This window comes from Dicentrarchus labrax, unplaced genomic scaffold, assembly GCF_905237075.1.
Source record: "Dicentrarchus labrax unplaced genomic scaffold, dlabrax2021, whole genome shotgun sequence".
In the NCBI taxonomy this organism is placed as follows: Eukaryota; Metazoa; Chordata; class Actinopteri; family Moronidae; genus Dicentrarchus; species Dicentrarchus labrax.
Window position 1 is genome coordinate 23486655 of NW_026136720.1, and position 24067 is coordinate 23510721.

The 24067-nt window shown below is 41.5% G+C and overlaps 1 protein-coding gene across 1 annotated transcript in view; it reads right to left on the bottom strand.

The window, feature by feature from the left end:
• cttnbp2 (cortactin binding protein 2) overlaps positions 1-24067 on the bottom strand; it is an 84751-nt gene that overhangs the window by 24799 nt on the left and 35885 nt on the right. Inside the window, exons 3-6 of the mRNA XM_051382574.1 lie at positions 19501-19731; positions 11832-13263; positions 7216-7524; positions 1077-1176 (exon numbers count right to left, since the gene is read on the bottom strand). Of these exons, the coding sequence (XP_051238534.1) occupies positions 1077-1176; positions 7216-7524; positions 11832-13263; positions 19501-19731 (2072 nt within the window). The remainder of the gene's footprint in view (positions 1-1076; positions 1177-7215; positions 7525-11831; positions 13264-19500; positions 19732-24067) is intronic.

Consider the following 24067-nt stretch of genomic DNA (forward strand, 5'->3'; position numbering starts at 1 on the left):
ATACAGCTATTAATGTGACTGTGCAGGTCTGAAACGAGTTAGATTAATGAATCTTACAATAATGTCGTTCAGGTGTCGCTGAATGAGTTTGGCATGATGGATGTTTGCTCTCCACAGCTGGCTGCGTGTCACATTCTTTCCTTCGACTTAATTCAATATTTGCAGCATCACACAGCAGCAGAAACCATAAGTGAGTCTTTAAATTGAGAGCATGTGACACAGCGGGGGTAGCTTCAGTAACATGTAACTTTGGGGACGATGTCAGCAAATTCAAGTAAAATGCAGACTATCCTGTGTGAATGAGCTGTATGAAGCACAGACTTTTATACTCACATCCTGGTTAATAATAGTTCTACAAGGCTAACCATGTGTGTTGAGGTTAAGACTTTTTAGTTAAAGCTGGAATAAGTGGTGGTGAAACAATTAGCTGATTAATAATGAGTCAATTTTGATTATTGATTAGCTGTTTATGTGATATATTGAGGTATAATGCCAGACACTTACCAGTTCTAGCTACTCAAATGTGACGGTGATTTTCTCAGTTTTATATCGTTTCCTGCTGGTAAGACATTTGAAGATGCCAGTTTGGGCTCTGTGTACTTACGATTGGCATTTTTCAGCATTTTGAATTTATTTTAAGGACTGCATAATTAACTTATTAATACAAAACATGAACAGAATTTAGGTGAGAATATGGTGGAGCTACATCCCAAAGATATAGGCTGTGGTGCAGAGGCACAAGTAAAATTTAATATAATACTCTTCCATGATATAAAAAAAAAAATCAATTTCATCTATTTTAAAATATTTAAAAGGTCGGGTTAGGCCTTGGGGGTATAAAAGAGTGATCTTAGCCTGTCGTATTCGATATATTTTTCTGCAGCCTCCCAGCTGAGATTAAGGTTAGGTTTGGAGTTGGGGGCTGGGCATGTAGCGGTTTAAGTAAAGGTAAGTGTCTAGGGAGTGACACGAAGTCAATACAATGTTATCACAAGTACTAAAACCACTGTTGAGTGTGAGTGTGTGAGTGTGTGAGTGTGTGTGTGTGTGTGTGTGTGTGTGTGTGTGTGTGTCACCTGCTGTGGCCGTGGGCGGCAGCAAAGTGTAAAGGTGTGAATCCATTTTCATCCGATACATCAGCAGGTGATCCCGAAGACAGCAGCAGCTTCACACACTCTGACAGAGAAGGAGAGATGATAATGTAGTAGCTTACTGTTGTACAGCGTGAAACTTAACTGTAACAGTAGATGTGAGCAGACAGAGTGAACTAACTCTAGTAATTATAGCCTAAAATATCATAAAAAGGACTAAACATCTCAGAGTAAACAACCACAAACAAAATGTTGGATAATGTAGGTAGTGTGGTAGATATGACACTATAGGTAAAGTCAGTGTTAGTCAATTTATGAAAGAGCTTTATATTTATCACTTGGTAGCACACAATGCCATGAATGTCATTTTAAGTCCGCAGTCCTGCCACCTTTTTAAGCTAGCTTCTGTTCCACCTACCTCAGCCTGTGTTTGCGTTCACTGGGTGTTATAAAAAGATGAAACATTATACAGTACTGCTTTTTCCTTTCAATATTCTGAAATACATATGTACTTCTCAACTGGACAGTGAAGTTTCAGCACCTCCTCATTTTAAAATAACAAAGATAAATCAACAATAATTGTTGTGGTGTTCAACTACTACATTTCCCACAAATTTAGCCATAGAGGTCTTTTATCTTTATTAAAATTACATGTCGTCCAAATTTTACTTTCCAGTACAACAGCATAGCACCCATTTATCTTTGAATATGGACAGAATTCCCCTGGAAAGTGTTCCAGCTTTTCAGAAAGACTGATGAAAGAGACCTTTTATGAGAAATTACACTCAATATTAAAAGCTAGTGGAAAAGAAATGGGGCAGGACTTCAGCCCTCTCTGGTGACATCAGCCTATACATAACAATTTTAACAAATACAATCACTGTACAGCATGTTCTGTTCTCATTTATTAAAAGCAAGCTAAATAAATGCATAAAAGGGATCACCTTAGTGGTGCCTTTAATAATGCAGTTGTAGACACATTCATGGCTCAAGAGTGAAATTGTAGAATAGCAACTCAGTAGTGCAATAACAAGGTAGCTATGGCTTACTGCTACATAGCATGAATCTAATTTTACTTTATTTGAATAAATCAATTAGTAGTCATCCGTGGAGTTTGTGCAGTGCAGATGTCTCTTAATCCCGTTATGAACATTTTCTGTTGAGTGTAGTGAACTTGGAATTGTTATTTGGTTCCAAGAGGTAATATTGTTGGTAACAGCTACGTCTTTTTCCCCAGTTTTAACTGGAATTGCAAGATTATAATACATTTTTAATAATAGAACCTTGTAGATTGTATAGAGGGTTACCAAAGTTTTTTTCTAGTTGACTAACGGTTTAGTTGACTATTAGGAGACAGCCCTAGCCTGAAAACCAAGGGGAGGTTGGCCATTTTGAATTTAGTTGTAATTTTTGGTGATTCACCCACATTAGAATAGGAGGTTTGATAACGCAAACAGATACATACAGATGATGCTTTTAAATGAAAGCATGGCAGCATAAAAGACAGGTGTCCGCTCCTTGGCCTGCTTGAGAAGAAAACAGCTTATTCCACATGAGAACTACTTCCTGTACAGACAGGTGACTTCCTGTTCACACAAAACCCCAGCTATGAGGCGCTACAACACTGCTTAAAGAACCCAAAGCCTGGGGCAGGACACGACACATCCGGTGCTATATGGACCAATCAGAACAACATGCAGAGTTAATACAGAGTAAATTGAATGTAATATATCAAGTTTTTCTTGATTCTTTCTACCCTCAAACCATTTGCCTGTCTGTTTCATGGCTTCCTATTGCATGTTACTCAGTGTATGTTTCATGTTACCAGTGTTGTTGCACTGTACCTCCCCTGTCAGACAGAATTTTGCAGTTAAGTGCACTGTAGGATTACCACTACAGGTAAAAAATAAAAAATACATTATGGGAAGGTTTGTGGTCTTTCATGTTTTCACATTGAACACTCGACCATCCATGTGTGGTTTACAACGCAGAAACATGACTGTTGGTTTGGGAAATGAAGCAAGTGAGGGAGGAGAGGTAAAAGGGTCTCAGATTATCAGATCAGATGAGAAGGAAAGCTCTTGGGAAAAACAAAGGACAATTAAATATTGATGGGAGAAAGAAGCCTGTGTGGTGTGTGTGTGTGTGTCCTCTCTGTAGGTCCACCTATAAGCCTTCAGCACAGCTGTCCTTTGGATGCATTAGTCGTATTCGTGGATCTATACTGCTCGACTGACAGTGTGTTACTAAACATCTCAGCAGGGAGGCAAATCCTGATAGACCTGCAGTGGGAATGTGTGTCCGTGTGTGTGTACACTTTGGTCCACATGCATTAATTACTCTGTGTGTGTGACGGCATGCTCGGCACTGCCAGCATTGGTAATTCTGTGTGTGTTGTCTCAGCTGAACGAGTATGTAGTCAACATCCATGCTGAGATTACAGCCCTGACATGACAGTCCATCTCATTTAATGGCAGCCAACATAATGGGATCAGCAGCAGCTCATACAATTACAGGATTTACAACAGCACAGAGTGTTTATCAGCACCATGTCTTTGTCCTCTCACTGCATCTTCATCTAGTGGCGAGAGGCACAACCAAGGAACTGCTTGCTTTACAATGCTACAGTATGCAGAGTCTTTATGGGTTAGCTTAACTAATCAGTTTAACCCAGGGCTATTGAATTACAGGTTTAATTGGACCAGATTTGAAAACCAGGAAAAGGTAGATGGGCGAGACATTTTCAGCATTTAAAACCCCTATTTTTAGCTTTTGATAATAAGATATTTTAAACAAAGACAAAGCAAGATTGCAGATTCATAAACTACTTCCACACACACAATACGCCGATCAGCTATAACATTATGACCACCTGGACACCCTGGTGGTCATCATTTTCTGCAGCCCCTTACCAACAAACTATGATGCACTGTGTTCTGACCCCTTTCTATCAGGACCAGCATTAACTTCACAGGTTTAGAGATGCTCTGACCCAGTCGTCTAGCCATCACAATTTGGCCATTGTCAAAGTCGCTCAAATTCTCACACTACCCATTTGTCCTGCTTCTCTTCATCAACTTGTTCAACAAAATGTTGATGATACTTGCTGCCTAATATATCCCATCCTCTGACAGGTGCCATGATAACCAGATAATCAGTGTTATACACTTCACCAGTGAGTGCTCATAATGTTATGGCTGATGAGTGTATTTTGTCATATCGGATTAATGTATGCTGGGCCACTCGGAGATTGCTTCAGGGCTGGATTGAACTATTTTACCATTAGGTTGTGCGAGAAATTACAAAGAGAGTTAAAATCACAAACCAGACTAACCCAGTGGTTAGAGACTTTCTTGTTTGTGTTTATGAATTATGAAATAAAGCTGCTATAATCAATATTTACATATTAACAGTCGATCATATGACTACTTGTGTGTGACAGGAAGCGCTCCTCGTGACAGCCCCAGAGAGAATTATCACATGACTGAGACTCTATCCGCAACTTCACTGTTTTGGTTCAGCCTGACCATAACATGCAGCTGAATTCAGTTCAGCAGACAGACAAAGTTACAACTCGATGGTGAAAACAGTGCAACCTCCAGCTGATAAAGAGACCGAGACGCTTGGTGGAGACCAAAACAGAGTTAAAATTACAGTGAATATTGGACTTATACTCATCAAGTGAACACTACATGACTTCAAATGAATGCTCATGTTTTGTACCTGCTGGATGTTTAAATAAACAAATGTATGCAAGAAATTTTCCATATCAGCTTTATATTGTGTTTACAACTGCCATCAAGTGGCCAAAAATCTGTTATTGCAGTTTTAAGATAAATTGAGTTACGCTCAAAAATCTCCTGAGTTTGTTTAAATAATAATGTCTTTTACTTTGTATGTCAGTGCCATATGCAACCTGTGTGATGTGAGTAACTGAAACACATAGTAACTCTAAAATAAAGTTTTACTTAGCTTTTTATCATCTCTTCTCAGTCAGTGCAACATCAGCTGAACCAGGTGCAAGTTTATGACATGTTTCCTTTGTCTTGTCAATCTGAATACTTAACCTAATGATTCCTCATGCATATAAATCAGAACCTGAATTTTCGTCAATAAAGCCTGTACTACAAGTGATGCTGCATGAAAGAGGAAATCTTTTATTCAAACTGAGCATTAGCATTTGATTTTCGTTTCACTAAAGGCCAACAAAAGCACAACATCATGTATAATTTAGCTGAAATGAAAATCTCATGAAAAGACCGTGTTTCTTCGGGGACTATTAGTCGTGAAACCATGTGTCAGGGGGATTTGGGGTTAGAGTATCTCTTTAAAACAGAAATGTCACAGATTTGATGTCTCGAACAGCTCAAGTCATGTTCCTTCTGAGGGTTTATTTCTGCAAGATATTCAACCTTCACCCACTGTGAGCTTCTCTGGAGAAGGGCAGCAACTAAATGACTAAAACAGAAAAATCTCTATGGAGGTGTATAGTGTCTAACCAGTGAGTCAAGTCTCTTATCAATGTAAACCTTCTTTCTACTCTTCATTTAACAGAAAGTCAGTGGAGCAACGGGCTCTTCTTTAGCAATGATCTTTATATTTCTGCACTTCTACATAGTCACACCTGAGAAAAGAACCTTATTCAAATGCCACTCTGTGAGGGCTGTTGACAGAGGGAAAAACATTATCACAGGTATGTTTACAGCAGTTAACTCAAACTGTAGAGCCTATGCAGTTTGTTTGTGCGGACTTGAACAATATAACTGAATCTTAGGTGTCACCTGAACACACAACTGCTCCTGAGGAGAGTCTTTTTCTTACCTGAATCGAAAGGAAGGACAGAGGGTATTGTACACTGTGCAGATTTCAAAGGACGCGAGGCAAACTGTGATTTGTAATTTTGGGCTGTATAAAATTTGACTGACCTTGTGAAAACACACATTGTACTACACTATTGTTTCAAAGATGGCAGAGTACATTTGTTTCCCTTTTCCATTTTACCTTTGATGTGCAGTAAAAGGAAAATGCTGAATACCAGAAAAAAATTTATGTATTTATGGATTTACTTTATAATCACTACTATGGTGGTGTGTTGTGATCCTGTGTGGATTGCAGCACATATTTCAGTCAGTCACGCTCATAGAACAATCAATCCTGTGTGAAACTTTGTATTTTAATGTATCACCATCTCTTTACCAATCAATACAAATCAATAAAAGCCTCTGTGCGTTCCTTGAAGACTAATCAATCAACCAGCCAACCACTGACCAAAACCACCGACACGGATTCCATTCCCACCGGGTTCACCTACACTTTAAAATACACAAAGTGTGTGGTGCTCTTTGGACGGGAAGTTTGCTGTCCTCAAACTGAGAAGCACCTGATTCAGCTGCTTACTACAGGAAGACACCCATCTGCTAAAATACTACTACCCATCCAATAGTTTGAGAAATCAAGTCTTTGTGAAGGTCACAAGTGTATCATCAAGGACCAGTGTGTAGGATTGAGTGGCATCTAGCAGTGAAGTAGAGCTAACCCTTCCAAGCGTGTAGGAGAAATTACAGCGGCTGCGAAACCGGCAAAAAACACAAAACAGCCATCTATCTATAGCTAGTGTTTGGTTTGTCTGTTCTGCGCTACTGTAGAAAAATGGCAGTTCAACAAGCGTGAAAGGTAAGGTAGGTGGTCATACACTAATGAAAACGTTCCATGTCTGCCAATAGATCCTCCTCAATGTTACACACTGGACCTTGAAGAAAATGTGTGTTTATCTGATTTCTGAAGGTCAAGAGTTCCACTACACCCACCCACAGAAGGATTCAGTCACCAAAAATAAAGTATGTAATGTTTTATTGTTCACATTTTGCATTTATCAAGATTTTGGATTTATTTAATTTCTGTTGGCCTAAAAGTACTCAAATCTAATTATACTGAGACTAAATACACTAGAATCAGTCTACAAATGTAGACTATTCCCAGGTCTCTAAAACACCCAAATTCCCATAAAACTAACATAGTGGACATGCCCCCTTGTCTGCATTAAGAAAGAGGCAATCATGCCCAATACGTGCAGTGACTTATTTACCACAAGTCAACCAGTATTGATTAATCAAATGTCAGTTACCTGTGTGTCCATTCTGAACAGCAGCAAACAAGGCAGAGGTTTGGTTGTAGTTGTGGTAGAGGTGGTGGTCTTGGTCAAGATGATTGGGTTTGTTCTCCATGGCGGTGGTAGAGGTGGTGTTGGTGGACGTGTTGGTGGACGTGGAGGTGGTGGTAGTGGAGGTGATGGTGGTTGGGTCTGGTTGGTTAAGCAGCATTGACAATAAAGTGACATTTCCCTGGGAAGCAGCTTGGGAGAGCAGGGGGCGCCCACCGTCCAGGGCAGCAGGCCCACCGCCGCTAGGAGAGGAGACTACGGAGGGACACCAGCCTGCAGGGGGAAGGAGGAGTAGGAGCAGCACAGGTTAAACTAGGAGGAGAAAGAGTGGGAGGAAGAGGAAGCTTCTAGAAGTGCTGAGCATGAGAGAGCAAGGTTTAAGAAGGTGGGCGGGTTGGAAGGGAAGGAGGGCACACTTCAGTTCAGCACATTCTGTAGTACAGTCTCTTTTCTCTGAGCAGCAGGCGGAGTAAAGTAGGAGATTGATTGTTAACGGGTCAGAGAGTACAAGTTCATGTTGTGCAGCCAAACATTGTTCAAATCCCCATATCGTTATTTCAAATTCTAGTGGAGATCCCAAAGTTAAAAAAACACGTCAGGCTAGATTTGTGGAAAATTTTTATAAAATGAGGCAAAGGATATCTACAATAGGGTGTAGCCATGAAAACAAGGAGTCTTGGGTCTTGATCTTAAACTCAGTGTAAACATCATATAGATGTGATGAAGCGTGAGAACAACATTCATTTTTAAAATATAATATATATATATATATATATATATATAGTGTGATATTGTCAGACATTGAGGAATACAAGGATTTTTACAACCTTAAAGATACTTAAAGGGGAATAAAAAGGGGAAAGTGTTTTCTAGCTTTCTACACTGAACGTCCAGAATGTGTGTTTGGAATTGCGAAATGCTCTGCTTAGAGACCTTTCCATAAGGGTAGGTGCTCTTATTCCAGTTAGTACCACAGAAATCAAATATTCAACCACCCAGTTGGTTTCTGTCTCTGTAGCCCGAAGCTATTATTGGCTAAATCCCATGTGGTGGTTAGTTATGTTGTGAACAAATCAGTAGGATTATGGGAAAAACATGTAGACAGGTAAAGTGACACACTGAGGTTTTATTTCAGCTTTAGCTGGAACTCATCCAGGGACACTGTGTGGTTAAAGCTCCACCCGCTTTACTCAGCAAGTGAGATTATCTCTCCCCTCAGACCTGCTGTGAGAAATATCTGTTTAAATAAAACTCCAAACTCAGTGTGAAGCTGGACAAACAATACCCAAATTACAACTCTTGTTACCACCTTATCAAGCCCATTAAAACTCCTGATTACCTCCTTAAAATGACCTTTAAGTGTGTGGTTTCTACAAGTGTAGAAAAAGAACATGTTTCACACCATATCACAGTATCATATATATTGTGCACTGTATTAAGCTTTTGAACTTGCCATGTTTTAATAGCTGACAAACAAAAATATTACAGGTGTCTGGTTCATCATATTTGGCGTCTTTGGACACTTTGGGATCACCGCTAGAATAAAAAAAAAAATCTCAGTTTGAACAATACTTTGCTACACAACACACAGCCTGTGAATATTAACCCACTAGTAAGTCTAGCAGAGTTTAAATGTTAGGGAGATGAACAACAAATTCAAGTGTCATAAATCAATGTAGGACACAGAAAAATAACTGCTGTTAAATGTGCTTCAAGTGAATTTAAAAAAAAAAAAGGTGCAGGATTTAAATTGTCGGAACAGGACAAAACCTCCCAAACTTGAGCACGATATTACATTCTTGCATTCGCTCATCTTGTGTTTCATAAAAACAAGATTTTTAGATACTTTCATCATTTTTCACATAAATGGTTTAGTGTGGTAACACATCATATTTTTATTATATCCTCCCCTGCCCCAACTTGCAACTTAAGTTCAAAACCTTTCCAGGGATTTCTCAATACGCAGGAACTTAATTCAATCTAGATCATTTAGTCAACATGTGAAGCGTACTGCTGACAAAAGAGTCTGTCATTGCATCAGATTATAAGCGAGATGATAGATAGCATTCATCTTTCAGTGCAATCATTCATCCACAATATTCACACCGTGGACAGAAAACATACATACATTATTTAGAAGGACACTGGAATGATACAGCATTATTTTAAATGATTAAACACAACAAACAGAAAAAAAGACCTAATTACTAAAGTCCACAACTACTAAAATGACTAACTAAACAGCTACTCAGAGGTGTCATGCTACTTTAACCTAGCTTTATACGGCTGTTCTGAACTAGGAAGGTCAGAAATGAATTGGAAAAGGGCAGAACGGAGAATTTCAGTGCAGAAATGTATCTCAAAGACTGAAGAGAGATACAAAACAGACTAAAGGAAAAGTGCAGCAGAGAACCTCAAGGACACAGATAATGATAAAGGCAGCTGTTTTGGTTGCACTTTCTGTCTGATTGGGTGGTGGTGGGGAATAGGAAAATCACAAAGTTTACAATAACATATCTGGCTGCTGATAGGTGAGATTGTGGACCTGCTTTGAAACTGTGATAAATAAGTCTAGGAAGAGCAGGATTTCTACTCCACAGCTTTATCAGATTTGTAAGTGAGAGATGGTGCAATCAAATGCAATGGAAACCGAAAGGTCGGCAAAACTGGAGTTAACCATTTTTACTTGAGATCAGTTTGCTGTAACAAAAATATAATTTTAGTCTTGCCGCACTCAGATGGACCATGTTTTAAGTGATTGCCACATCAGCAGATCTGAAGACTTTTTCAGAGGAGCAATAATATGACCATCGACAAAAACATGGTATGACTCATGTTTCAATGGAGTGCAGCATTTTTAATGATTAGTTTTAAATTTACTTTCAGGTCTTTTGTTCTTGGCAAAGCACTTGGTTATGTGACTGGATAGAGCAGCTATATATATATATATATATATATATATATATATATATATATATATATATATATATATATATATATATATATATATATATATATATATATATATATATATATATTTTTTTTTTTTTTTTTTTTTATTTGGTATACATCTGCATGCAAAAAACAGGACTTTGACAAATGCAAACCTAGTTGTCAGATTTCACAGGATCCTTTAAAAATTAATTCCAGCTTATTACAACTTCAGTCTTGTTGTCCTATGTTTCATCATCATTTCTTCTGATATGATAACTGGGAACAGAATTTAGATGGGGCAAGACACATGAGCAGCCACATGATCAGACAGCTGGAAGACGAGACTTAAGCCAAATTATCTAAGAGGTTAAGAGACCTTTTTCACAGCAGCCACTTTGACATGAAATAGTAGGATAAACTCAGGTGTTACCAATGATCTAGTATGTGTAGCAGAGCCTTTCCAGTGAGCCACCATGCACAATAACATGATTTTGTTTGACCTGAACAGAATTGAACCTTAATTACTGTCATTGGTAACACCTGTGTTTACCCTACTATTTCATGTCAAAATGCCTGTTGTGAAAAAGGTCTACTGGAGGTAAAACCGACAGTGAGCGCAACCAAACTGTTGGTAATAACCCCTCAATGAAAAGTGTGCGCACTTGGGTAACAAGTTTCCTCTTCCAAACCTGTCCGACCACCTGACCGCTCGTATTTCTTTCCCCACCTGGCTAATGTTGCCATCGTTACTGATCTCTTAAATACACTTCCTGAGATGTCGATCACAGTGAATACAATGTTGTTATTACAGATAGAAATGTCGGCCAAAACTATGGAAATAAGTCTAAGTAATAAACTGGAATTATTCTTTAAATCGTGCTACACAGTCCAACCAAGCATTGCACTAAAAGCACATCACAAGGTAAATATAAATGCCAACATGTATAAATAAATGATTAAACTGCATTCAGAGAGCCGTCAGTGACACAGGAAGCAGAATGGACAGGAGGTCAGTGGGACAAGTTAATGGAAGCTGAAACAAGATGAGTGCAGGAAGTAGAAGAGTGGTCATGGCATGCTACTGGAGCATGGAAAAGGGAAGGGGAGGAGAGAGCAGCCTCTGGCATCAGCTTCAGAGAGGACAGGGGTTACTGGTGGGAGGGCCTACAAACCAATCTGAATACACGAGAGGGGAAACATCTGCTTTACCTCAGTTCACCCTGACATGCTTCTTCTGCTGTGGGATGGCTAACCTCTAGTCCCTGAGCAACAGTCAGGCACATGTTAGCAACATGTTGTCACTGTCCGCTGTTGATGCTAATTACGACAGGGTGACAACATGGGAGACGAAAGGTGCCCAGAGGGAGGACATATCAAGGGCAGAGAGAGAGGGGAGTAAAGAGAGAATGCAGTGAGTGACATCGGGTCTTTTAATTATTAATTAGGGTTGAGGGATAGAATCTGTCACAAACTGAATTGACCCATGTGCTATTCTGAGTTGCATTTCAGTGTTTAGAGCAGTTTCCCTGTGATCTGATTGCTATGCTATGCTATGCTATGCTATGCTAGGGTCATGGAAAGACAGTCGAAGAAAAGAGGCAGTGGGGAGAACTGGAGGGAGATGGAGCATGGAGGAGCCCCTTTACCTGATGCTGTTGCCAGGGGGCTGCCTGCTGAGGCACGGGAGCTACGGGAGGATGGAGCACTAATGGAAGAGGAGGTGGAGGGGGGGTTTATGGAGGAGGGGCTACTGACAGTGGTGGCAGGGCTGGTGATGGGGGGGTACTCTGCACATGCTGCTGCCGGCTGCCGCTGAGGGCCCAGACCAGGCCCTGGGGAGCGGGAGGAGGGGCAGGCACCCACCTGAGAGGCCGTCAGGGCTGGGACCAGGTCCATGGCGGGTTTGGGCGGTAGCTGGGGCGTGGCTGGTTTTACCCCAGCCCCAGTGGGGCGGCTGCTGTCCCCCACCACCTTGATGGGTGGATGAGGAGGGGAGGGGGTCTGGGAAAGCCCAGGCTTTTTGGGAGGGATAGGGGGAGGGTTTCCCCTGTCGATCCTGGCCACCGTGGGCGACTTGAGGCCAATGGGATGGCTCAGGCGGCCGGGAAAAGGGCCTCCCTCTGAGGCAGAATGGGGCAGGCCTGGACGCAGGGGTCCGGCACCTCCTGCAGGAGGGCTGGTGAAGCGTGACAAGACCTGTGTGACGGTGTGGCGTGCTTGCTGCTTGGCGGCAAAGTTGTCCCGATTGGTGGGGGAGAGATCACGGGCCGGAGGACTCTGGGACGCCGTGCCATTTTGGTCCTGTTCCTGGAACTTGTAGCGGGCCGCCTGGACACGGGGACTGACTCCGCTGGGTAAGCCGTGAGGGGCTTGGCCCTCTGAGCCATTCTCTGTCTGTGCCAGTCCTCCTGAGCTGCTGTGGACGATCCCACGGCCAGTCGTCTTTGGCAGACTCAGGCCCACATAGTTGGCAGGCGTTGGTTTGACGGGTATAGTGAGGGGAGTCTTCTTGGGACCCTCCACCTCAGTGGGGGGCAGGTCCGTTTGGCAAGACACTGTTCGAGAGCTGATGGGCTCTGTGGCTACAGAAACAGACGTCAGAGCTTTAGGTTCAGGTGGTAGTCTGGTGGCAGCAGCAGGTTCTGCTCCAGCAGCAGCAGGCTGGGCAACAGCAGCGCCATCCTTCCCATCGCTTCGTTCAGTCCTGAGCTGCTCCACCTGCTGTCGCAGACTCTGGCTCTCAGCCTCCTCGCGGCCCAGCCTGGCACGCAGCTGTTCCCGCTCCGTGTCAAACTCCGACAGCTGCTTTTCCATCTTGGCCTCCATCTGTTGGCTACGCTGCCGCTCTGTGCTCAGTTCCTCCTGCATCCGGCCAGAGGTGCGACTCTCCTCGTCCAGGCGAGCCTGGAGCTCGTCAAAGCGCTGCGACTCCTCTACCACCCGTGTGGCAAGCTGCTTGCACTCGCGCACCAACATCATGACAATATGCTTGTTCTTCTCGCGCTCGTCCTTCAGCTGCGCCGTCAGCTTGCGGTGCTCCTGCTCCAGACTCTGGAGCTGTAGCTTCTCCATCTCCAGCTGGAAGAAAAAATACACACAAAGTCAGGGGACAGTAGCATAGATCAATGTGATATTTGACAAATAGACAGAAAAATAAGTACAGAGAATCCTAACATGGGTTTTAGAAGTTTGAGTTGGGCTTAGATCTACACAACACAAAGCCTTTATCTAGTGCTGAAATGATTAGTCAATTGATCTCTCACAATAGAGAGAAAGATAATGGTCAACAATTTTCATAATCAATTCATTGTTTCACTAATTTACAGACGAGAATACCAAACATTTGCTGGTTCGAGTTTCGACTTCCTGATTTATTTGTTTTGCAAACTGATCTCTTATCACTATCTTCTGATATTTGATCCACTAAACAATTAATTGAAAAAAAAAATAAATAAATCTACAACTTAATTGATGAAAAAAATTAAAACAGTTAGCTCCAGCACTGTGTTCAGCATTACATGGGAACAGATACCAGAGTGCACAAAAGAAGTGTCTTGTTACAGCATTACCACCTGACGGTGATAGATATGTGAGACCTGTGAGACACTGACATAAGCCACGGACATCTTTTCCTCCCTTTTAACACAGCTCATCTGCAAACCACCACCCATACCGACTGTACATACTGTACAAGCTCCATGAACTTCACATCTTCCACAGAAACATTTCACACACATGAGTTGCAACCATCATGTCTCAACAGCAATTCATCTATGAGATACTGGATCTTGGCACACTGGGAGCCACATGTATGCTGGAAATATCATCAATCACCTGAATAACTCACAATTAAGTCTGTAATTGAGTATTAGATAGAAAACTGCGTGTATTCTGGGTAATGCAGCCATCCAAATCTGAATATGGAGTCATTGGTCAGTCACAAAGCTAAACTGAACCTGAACAATTTTCTCAAGAAGAGCACAGACAAACCAGATTAATCAAATGAGCTAGACAAAATAACTTGATTTAAATAGACAGGCAAGATAGATCGTTAAACGGATATTTACACAAACACTTTATTAATCCACGTGGTAGCTTGGGGAAAGAGTCCAATTTATCTATTCAGAGACACAGCGTCTCTGCATACGGTTGAATTTCGATGACTTGTCAAAGCTCTGGCCTCTATATCTGGAGTGTCACTGCTATTGTTAGCTCAGAGCTGGCTTCTCAGAGGGTAACAAGGCTTAACCGGGGCTCTCCACCCAATTGCCAAGACCCCATCGCTCTAACAAGCCTCAAACAAAAGAGTCAACACCCCGCCACCCCAGTCCCAAACGAGACCCCCCCCTCCCTTCCCTCCTCCACCCCCCTACCCTCCTCCACTATTCCAACACCATCAGGGAGTGCATATAACCACCAGCTGATGCTGAGGAGGAGCGAGGGGTTAATAAGCAATGGGGAGCAACAAGGGAACGCTAGTCATTACTCAAAGGGAGGTGCTACAACTAGCTGCTAATTGGGTGAGGATTATGTCTGTTGTAAGTCAGTCTAATGCCTCGGAAAGACAAATGTAGGGATGCTGGAGGTAGTGACACACTGGACAGCGTAGAGTGAAAGCAGGCAGGATTAAGACGAGTTTAAAATCTGTATGGCAATTAGGTATAGCAAACGCCACCACTGATGCACTATAACCCACATGCACTGCTGGAAAAGCTTTCAATCTGTGATCACTAAAGGGGTAAATATGCTTGAACAGAAGTGCCTACAGCTCCCCCCCTTCCCCCACAACATCACAATTTTGGAATTGTGGTGGCAGGGTCCGATATTCTGTAACTTTCCAAAGACGACAATCTGGCATTCACACCCACTTCACAAAGGCTATATTCACACTGCAAGCATAAGTAGCCCAAATCTTTTTATTTATTTTGCTCACATGTGAGCTTGACAGTGTGAACTGCACAAATCACATGAAATCTGATCTTTTCCATTCTGATCTGGGCCACTTTCATATTGTGGTCCAAATAAGATACTTTACAAAAAAATCTGACCTGTGACCTCAGGAATCTGATCTGAGCCACATTCAAAAAATAATGTGAACAGCCAAAAAAAAGGTTGTTCTGAGCAATAAATCAGAACTAAATGCTAATGCTTGCAGTGTGAGAGTAGCCATAGTGATTGCATCAGGCGTGAGAAGGAGAGAAAGTTCAAACCTTACTTCGTTTGAGCTTTCTGTGACTTTGCATGTGCAACAATATGAATGCTTTTCAGGAGAGAAGTGTATACCCATATTATTGCCTCGCCTCTCTCTATGATGAGTGTTGCCGTTTGCCCTTTTGCCTTCTGACGTGGTCGGACAACACGTCCCACAAACCAGTTATTTTTAAGCATAACCTAACTATGAGTTAGGTAACCACAAAAATAATTTTTAATTCTCAGGAAAGTGCATGAAGACTCCTTTTTAGCATCTGCTTCACATTCATAAAAGTTCCACACATCCACACTGGGAGCTGCCAAGTATAACAAGTTGTCTAGAAAGAGTAGGAGCTAGAGGACTTCCTCTAAGGAGTAATTTCAGACAGAGGGACGTTTCTCTCCTTTTGTATCCAGGACAGGGTTCTGAAATAGCAAACTTTCCAGCTTTAGACTTATTTCAAGGCTCTCCATGAAGCCATGTCCAGACTGACACCAGCACATAACCATCCATCCATTATTTTCTTTTAGGCAAATTTTTACGACTGTAGAGTTTTCTCAGCTGATGTCATTTCTACTCCATCTTGACACTTGCACAATGCTACAAGCTACAAGGTATTCTATCTGGTCTTCCTTGCTGGCTGTTGAACTCCACTGTGGTAAAATCTGAGTCAGGATGAGCTCTTTTGCTGGATGATCCTAGAATTTATTTTTCTGCAGGAACCCCTATGTGGCAGCAAGCCCCTGGAGCCAACACCATGGTCTCATTAAAGTTAACAAGACAACAAACAGTGTTGTTCTGAATGCATAGCTAGAATCCTACTTGATAAGATTTTTCCTCTGCAAATCTCTTCTGAGACCATTTTTTTTGTTTTATATAATATAATACAGCATAATGAAGTGGTTAACCATAGCAGAGTAAAATCTGTGCTGATACTTGTCATCCATATGCATAAGCTCATTCCGCCATCATCTACAGAGTGAAATAATAATGACATTAAACTGGAACTCGTTTTTGTAGAGATATCTTGCAGGCACCTCAGGCAGCACCTCAGGTAGCACCAGTGCTGCTTGGACTGCACTACTTACTGAAATATTTAAATAAAGCTTATAAGTTGAATCCCTCCAGGTCTATTCTTACACCTGAAAAGTTGCAGCACAGAGGTATCAGCTAGCCGTTCGGCTGAATAAAGCAGCCTATTCACACTGTGGAGAAGTAGGGATGAGAGAAAAAGGACGAGGCCTGAGGACTATTTTAAGATAAAGGAATTTCAGCACCGGCGGTTGTGACCTCGCCTCCAAATTCAGCCTCACAACACAACATCAACAACACTTAGGTTTTGTGGATACACATGCTGCCAAACAGATACAGTGTTTCTTCGTCACTGTTAGGGTAGAGGAGGGTGGGGGGCTTTCTCCAACTTCATGACTGATTCATGGAGGGGGGAGATGAGGGAGTAGAGGTGTCTTCATTATGCCCATAAACCGATTCAGAGTGTGTTATGTATAACTGCCTGCCTTCAGCTTGCCTAAGACCTCATGGATAATTCAACAACTTACTCACAAGAGAACGGTAAAGGGTGGAAATGGAGGAAGGGGATAAAGATAGCATGGACAAACCTGGTGAAATTCACTCTACCCAGCAACCGGAACATCCCGCCGAGTACGCCGAGCCTGTGTCTTACAGCAGTGCTGGTTTGTTGTTGTTGTGTCATTCAGAACCATTTATCCCTGCCTGTTGGGTTCGTACCCTGTTGTTGACAATTTAGGTACAACTGTGTAATCAGCTGTGGCACGGTGATTTATTCTGCGCTTGAGAGGGTAAACCGTTATTTTGTGGTCGGTGCCTCTACATTTACACACATTTTCAGGGTCAAAAGAGGCAAAAACCTCTCAAGGACGACACTGTCTTGCATAGCTGTTTTTCTGATGATATTGAGAGTGCCTCTAGAGGAGGAGTAGATCTTAGACGGCAGGGTTTCAGGTGACATGTGGGCCCTTTTCAACCAAATATGTGTGATGAGAGCCCTGAATAACCATGACGACATAAAGGCAGTAAAACCAAGGTAACAAAAGCATTTCAATATGCGTACCCAGCACTAGTGAAAGTATACTATGATAAGTGGTCACAATCAGGCCAGAACTCCCTGAAATAAAAACTTAAATAGTGTACATTTATATTTGATGGACGAACACAAATACACTCCAAACTGCTTTTCCTGTGGAAACAGCGACTTCCTACCTCTCCCTTCCTTCTCCCATACCTCCTCCTCATCTGTGGAAGTGTGTTTGTGTTGTTAAAGGTTCCATTTGGCTCAAAAGTATATCATCTATGTTATTATTACAGAGTTCAGGGACAGGACACACACACACACAGACACACACACTTTACTATTACTCACCCACATTCACTCTGCCAGTCTATCATCCAAACCCTTTCACACATCCATATTCCTCAACACAGAGAGCAGAGAGAGAGAAAATGGGACAGGGCCACAGCAGACATCTGGCTGTCCAGTTAATCACAGCCACATAATCCTAAAGAGACCTGGAACAAACAAATACACACACACACACACACACACACACACACACACTCTCTCTCTCACACTCATATACACACACATTCACTCACTCACTCAGTCATACACACAACCGTCAAAAACAGAAATGATACAATTACGTTCAAACACAAAATCCTGCTCTGATCTGTTGGCTGTGTGAATACTTTCTACAAATAACACACACACACACACACACACACACACACACACACACACACACACACACACACACACACACACACACACACACACACACACACACACACACACACACACACACACACACACACACACACACACACACACACACACACACACTCTTTCAAATTCAAATAATGCTCATTCATACACCAAAAACATTAATACACACAGACAAGCAAATCATTCTCTCTTAGCTGCGTTGTCCTCTGGAGGATTTGAGCCACAGAGATTTGATTCATGTGTAAATAAACACAATCTGTGGTCAAACAGAAGAAATCCCTCTTCCACATCTGCTGATGTAAACACTGACGCATCTCAATTTTTTTATTTCTCTTTATTTAATGTGACTATTGACTCAAAGCAATTAAACAGAATTTTTATACAAATTTAAAATGGTGCTTTTTGTAATACATAATAGATTTTTTGTCAAGCTATAGTAGCTGCAGCTCTAAAGAATAGAGAGTGAAAAATCTGTTGAAGCTAGTAGACGTTCATGGTCCAGAGGGGATGAATCTGAATTAGTTTCCTATAGTTTTCACCAGTGTTAATGTTCAACTTCATTCAACATGATACCTAAAGAACTAACAATTAAAGATTAATGCTACAAGTGTAACCAACTAGTTGAGCAGTATCAGATTAATGTTGACAGGCAAATTACGAATGAAAGTATTGTGAAAGAACAACTGGATCTTTATTGGCTTTAAGAAATAAATGTTCTACATTTCTGTTACCCCTGCGCCCTTATCTGTTTCCCCCCACTATACTGTGTTGTTTTTAAATGCTATGTACATTTAAAAATAAACATAACAAAATCAAACTTTTTAAAAAGCGTTAATGTCATAACCTATTTGCTGTATAAAACAATCCAACCATGCACACCACACTGTTTTTCTGTTGCATACTATTTTTATTTCTTCTACAATGATAATGAAAGTGGTCAGTGGTCTGCACTCCATTCATAAATGCCTGTTCATGCATTTTGTAAGTAATATGGATGAGAATGATGGGCAGCAACGGACTCAGAAGCAAACAATTACAGTTATGAAACACCTCATACTACGTGTTTTCTTTCTCTGATGCTCAACCCCAACTGGCCCAGACTGTAACAGAATCAGTCACGATGCCCTAACATAACGATTACTGGCCCAACATTTGTAATATGTGCCCCTCGCTTGTAGTATTTGTTAATCATAAACCCTGTAATGGAGTTTCCACTGACATGAAGGGTAAAAGCTAATAACAGTATTAAGGAAACACAGTGCCAATCGCTACACTAATGAAAATTTAGAACTAAATTTCAATGTGTGAATTTTGTTCACAAAACAACAAACACCCACCAATAGGTGCCCTGGTGTCTTACCCTTTTTTGGCGGCTCTCTGCGGCAGCCAGCTGGGCTGACATGCGCTCCTGCATCTTCCTGCAGTGGGCCATGACAGCCTCCAGGACAGAGATGGGGCTAGAGCCGAGTGGCCGCCGCTCCTTGTCTCCTCCAGGGACTCCGCATTCAAAGTCCCTCTGAAGTGCCAGGAAGGGGTCGGTCAGGCTGTAGTGACCGTATCGCTCTTGGAGAAACACCTCCTTCCTCTGAGCCTAGAGAAAAAAGAAAAAGGGAGCAAATATTATTTAATTGAACGTTTCTGTGTGATATGTTGCAATATACTGTAGTCATCCACCCACCACTAAAAAGAAGCTGATTTTATAAACAGCACTTTCACTAAAATCCCTACAAAATGGGGTTTAAGGAGCCAAAAAGGTTAGGAACCACTGAACTAGACACAAGGTACATTTATACACAAATCCATGTGGGATATCAACCCTTACAAATTAGTCAAGATACATTTCAGTTTCTGCAGTCTCAAGCCTGTCCCCAGCTTCAGCTCAAGATCTCTGCAGGCTGTCAATCAAAGAAAAGTTTGTGCATCTGCTGACATCAAACCACAGATAATGAGAGAGCGCAAGCAAATATCTATGGTTATAATAAGGCTTTAATGGTGCTACTACTCTATGATAAGTCCAAGCAGGAACAGCACACAGCCCCTGTTGTGCCCTTATCCCCAGGCCGGTCCATCAGATCGTGCTGTAGACCCTGAACCCCCAAACACTCGCCACACTGACCACTGTGAGCCCGACTGCCTGACTCCACAACCACTCAGCACTGCAGCAGGCACGGCTGCTCTCAGGTTACACAGACAGATGGAGATGGAGTCCTCTGAGCTGGTCAGAGGTAGTATGATCACATGTTGAACTGGGTTTCACAGCCAGACCAGTTATCACAGAGCTCATATTAGGCCTCAACTGTCAACTGAGAATCTGCAAAATGCTAAAAAAAAAAAAGTATTTCTGTGGATAATTTAACTCAATGAGCCTCAGTTGACTGCAAACTTCCACCATGGCTCAGAAATTCTTCAGCTGCACAGCTGCAGCCCCTAATGTTTATCATTCATCTTCTCACTCTGACTTCCAAGAGAATGTAAATACAATGATGTTCAGCAGATAAATCGGAAGCCCAAGATGGTAAACTTTCCAACTGCGGCATAACGGTTACAGCTAGAAAACAAAAACAAAAAGGAAACAGCCATAATGCTCAATAACATTTGGCAGAGATCTATGTTCTCACCAAATGAAGTGAAGCTGCACTGAATTTTTTTGTGGAAAATAAATCTAAAATTTATGTAACTCAACGCCAACTTGCTTGAATTCATACGCCTTTGGAAATAAGTGTTGGTTGGCCGTACACAAAGCAGCCTTTTCCTCCTGTTCTTCAGATGATTGCTGATGCTGACATTTGGGTGAAAGTTTACATCATTCCCATGTGTCGACACGCAGCAGGTGTGACGCCACCAAAATAAAAACATGACAAAGATAGACAGACAATTGTAGACAAGAACAGATCTACTCTCTTGTTTCTTCTTAAAGCTGCAGTAGGTAACTTCTATGAAAATAATTTGCTGAAACTTACAGTGGTAAGTGAGACAGAAAATCTGGTTTCTCTGGCTCCTCCTAGTGCTCTTAATGGCATTGGCAAGAATCCACCGGGTCTAAACGAAAACAACCAATCAGAGCCAAGAAAGAATTAGTCTCACTGGTCATATACAGACACTTTGGGTTGGTAGCTTGCAGATATTGTTGAGAAATAAGGCTCAACAATTATCATCTTCCTTGGCTCTGATTGGTTGTTTTTGTGGATTCTTGCAAATACTTAAAGTTTGAGCAAATGTGATAGAAAATTGTTTTTTATAAAAGTTACCCTAGTGCAGCTTTAAAGTCTGTTTTACTAGATGAAATATGGTGGTGAAAATTATTAAAATACATGAATTACTTTGTCGGACTGCTGGACAGACAAAATAGTTAGACAAGTTAATTCTGGCCCATGGTTTGATACCATAATAAATGGTAAATGGTAAATGGACCTGTGCTTGTATAGCGCCTTTCTAGTCTTTCGACCACTCAAAGCGTTTTACAGTACATGCCACATTCACCCTTTCACACACATTCCCTCAGCGATGGCAAAGCCCATTGAACAGAAACTAACGCATTCATACTCATTCACACTAAGATGCACAGCATCTGAAGCAATTTGGTGTTCAGTATCTTGCTCAAGGATACTTCGACATGTGGCAGCAGGAGCCGGGGATCAAACCAACAACCTTCCGATTAAAAGAACGACCCTCTCTTCTTCTGAGCCACAGCCGCACATATTCACTCCCTGTCAACTTCCCCCAGCCAGGTTTTTAGATAGGTGCTCACTCTAAACAGCTAAAGGGATCGTTGTAAAGTCCAGTGTTATCCAAACTGCTGCTCCGAGCAGAAGCTGGCATCGGTTGGCCCAGAGTACAGTTCAGTAACATTAGCCTCTCGTCAAACCTGCTCTTAATCATTCTGACCACAACCAGATGACCACACGCAGTAATCCAACGGTCAAATAATACCAGACAAAAAAAAAAAAACACCTGGCTGCAGTACAGCAGCTGCACAGAGACCAAACCCTCTGACCATAAGTGGTGGTGAGAGAGGGAGTAATGACTCAGAAACATCCACAGAGTAATTCACACAAACATAAACGCAGAATTTAGTAGAGTATGAGAAAGTGATGAGGATTTATTTTTTCCTATTTAGGTTTAATGAATGAGTCATAGATTTAAAATGGAGATAAAGTTCTATTATGAATGTAAATAAATAACAAGGTCTTTCAATCACGTTTTCAAATCAGTCACTTGTCGAGGCCAAGCGTGTGTTTAATCTTTAAGCTGCTTTTCTCTTTCACAATGTCAACTGCAGGCGTGGATTAAAAGTTTTTTTTTTAATGTTTTTTTTTTTTTTTTTAGAAGAGTCGTTATTCATATCCATCAGTGGCAGAAGGTTGGTGAAGGAGTTACTGAATAATAATGTGTGAGAGACGTTTAAATTAAATGTGGAGGCGAGAAAAAGACAAAGATCCAGAGTGTGAGAGGCTGAGGAACAGACAAAGAGGAACGAACGATAGGAAGGTGTTGCGAGAAGCTTTGCCAAAGAAGGAGATGGAGTTTGTAGACTGAACACACACACACACACACACACACACACACACACACACACACACACACACACACACACACACACACACACACACACACACACACACACACACACACACACACACACACACACACACACACACACACACACACACACACACACACACACACACACACACACACACACACACACACACACACACACACACACGTTAAGATTGATGGTGAATGCAGAGAAGACTCTTGATGTTGATGGCTGACTGTGAGCAGCCCAATATAAACACAGCGCAGAGAAAAGGGGTGTGTGTGTGTTGTGTGTGTTTGTGCGCGTGTGTGTGTGTGAGAGGTTGAGAGAGAAACAACAGATAGATTAAAAATTATTCAGAGGATGAAAAAGCAAACAAAGTGGATTCAGACAGATAGGTAAGACGAGAATTAAATAGAAAGTTATTTCAACTTCAAATCTCCAAATCCTCTCTCAGTCTCTAATAAACACACACTTTTCTCTGCGCTGTGTTTATGTTGGCCTTGTCTTCTTACCTCTGCTCACAGTCAACCCAGTTAACATTTGAAACCACACTAATCTAAATAAGCAGTTGTTACCTGCGCTAATTACACGTTTGCTGCCTAAATTTTCCACTCAGTCAACAACAACTAACCTTTTTGAATAAATGTTATGGTTTTCTAAAGCCCAAGTTGACGTCTTCAAATAACTTTTTTCCGATCAGCAGTTCAGAAACCCCAAATTAGTGAATTACGTACAAAAAAAAACAGCTAATCGTCACAATTACGGAGCTGGAACCGCGTTTGCTTGGATAAATTGCAGTTATTGGATTATCAAAGTAGCTGCCAGTTGACTCTAAAGTCAACAGATAGATGCCTCAACTCTAAAGCTGAAATACCCAGAAGCCCTTCTGAACCGTATGAAGGGATTCCTCCACAAAGCTCCAGAGTAAATAATTGTGATGCCATCTTTAAACTGCCCTTCACCTCTCAGGACCTTCCTATAAATATTTACACAGAACCAGAGACCATCAGTCAGGAGGCTGCTGCTCTTCACTTCCACATGAGGATCATCACTTTTCAGACTGAAGGCTTTCGGTTGCTTAAGTGTGTTCCCGGGTGTTCATACCAGACAAAAGAAGACCTTTAAAATGCTGCAGTATCCTAATTAAATCCTACAGGCCTCAACTCGTAATCCTGGTTTGCTGTTGCCTTTTTCTTTATTTAAGGCGAAGGTGTGACTTCAGTGCACCATCATTTGATATATTCCTGTTTCTTCCTCTGATAATTAGCCTTATATTTTTAATTATTTTGTATATTGTTACCTTGTATACTTAATTATATTATAATTTTGTCATCTGGAAGAGGTTATGACCTTTAAACTCATAAAGAAGCAAGCTTTTAAAGAT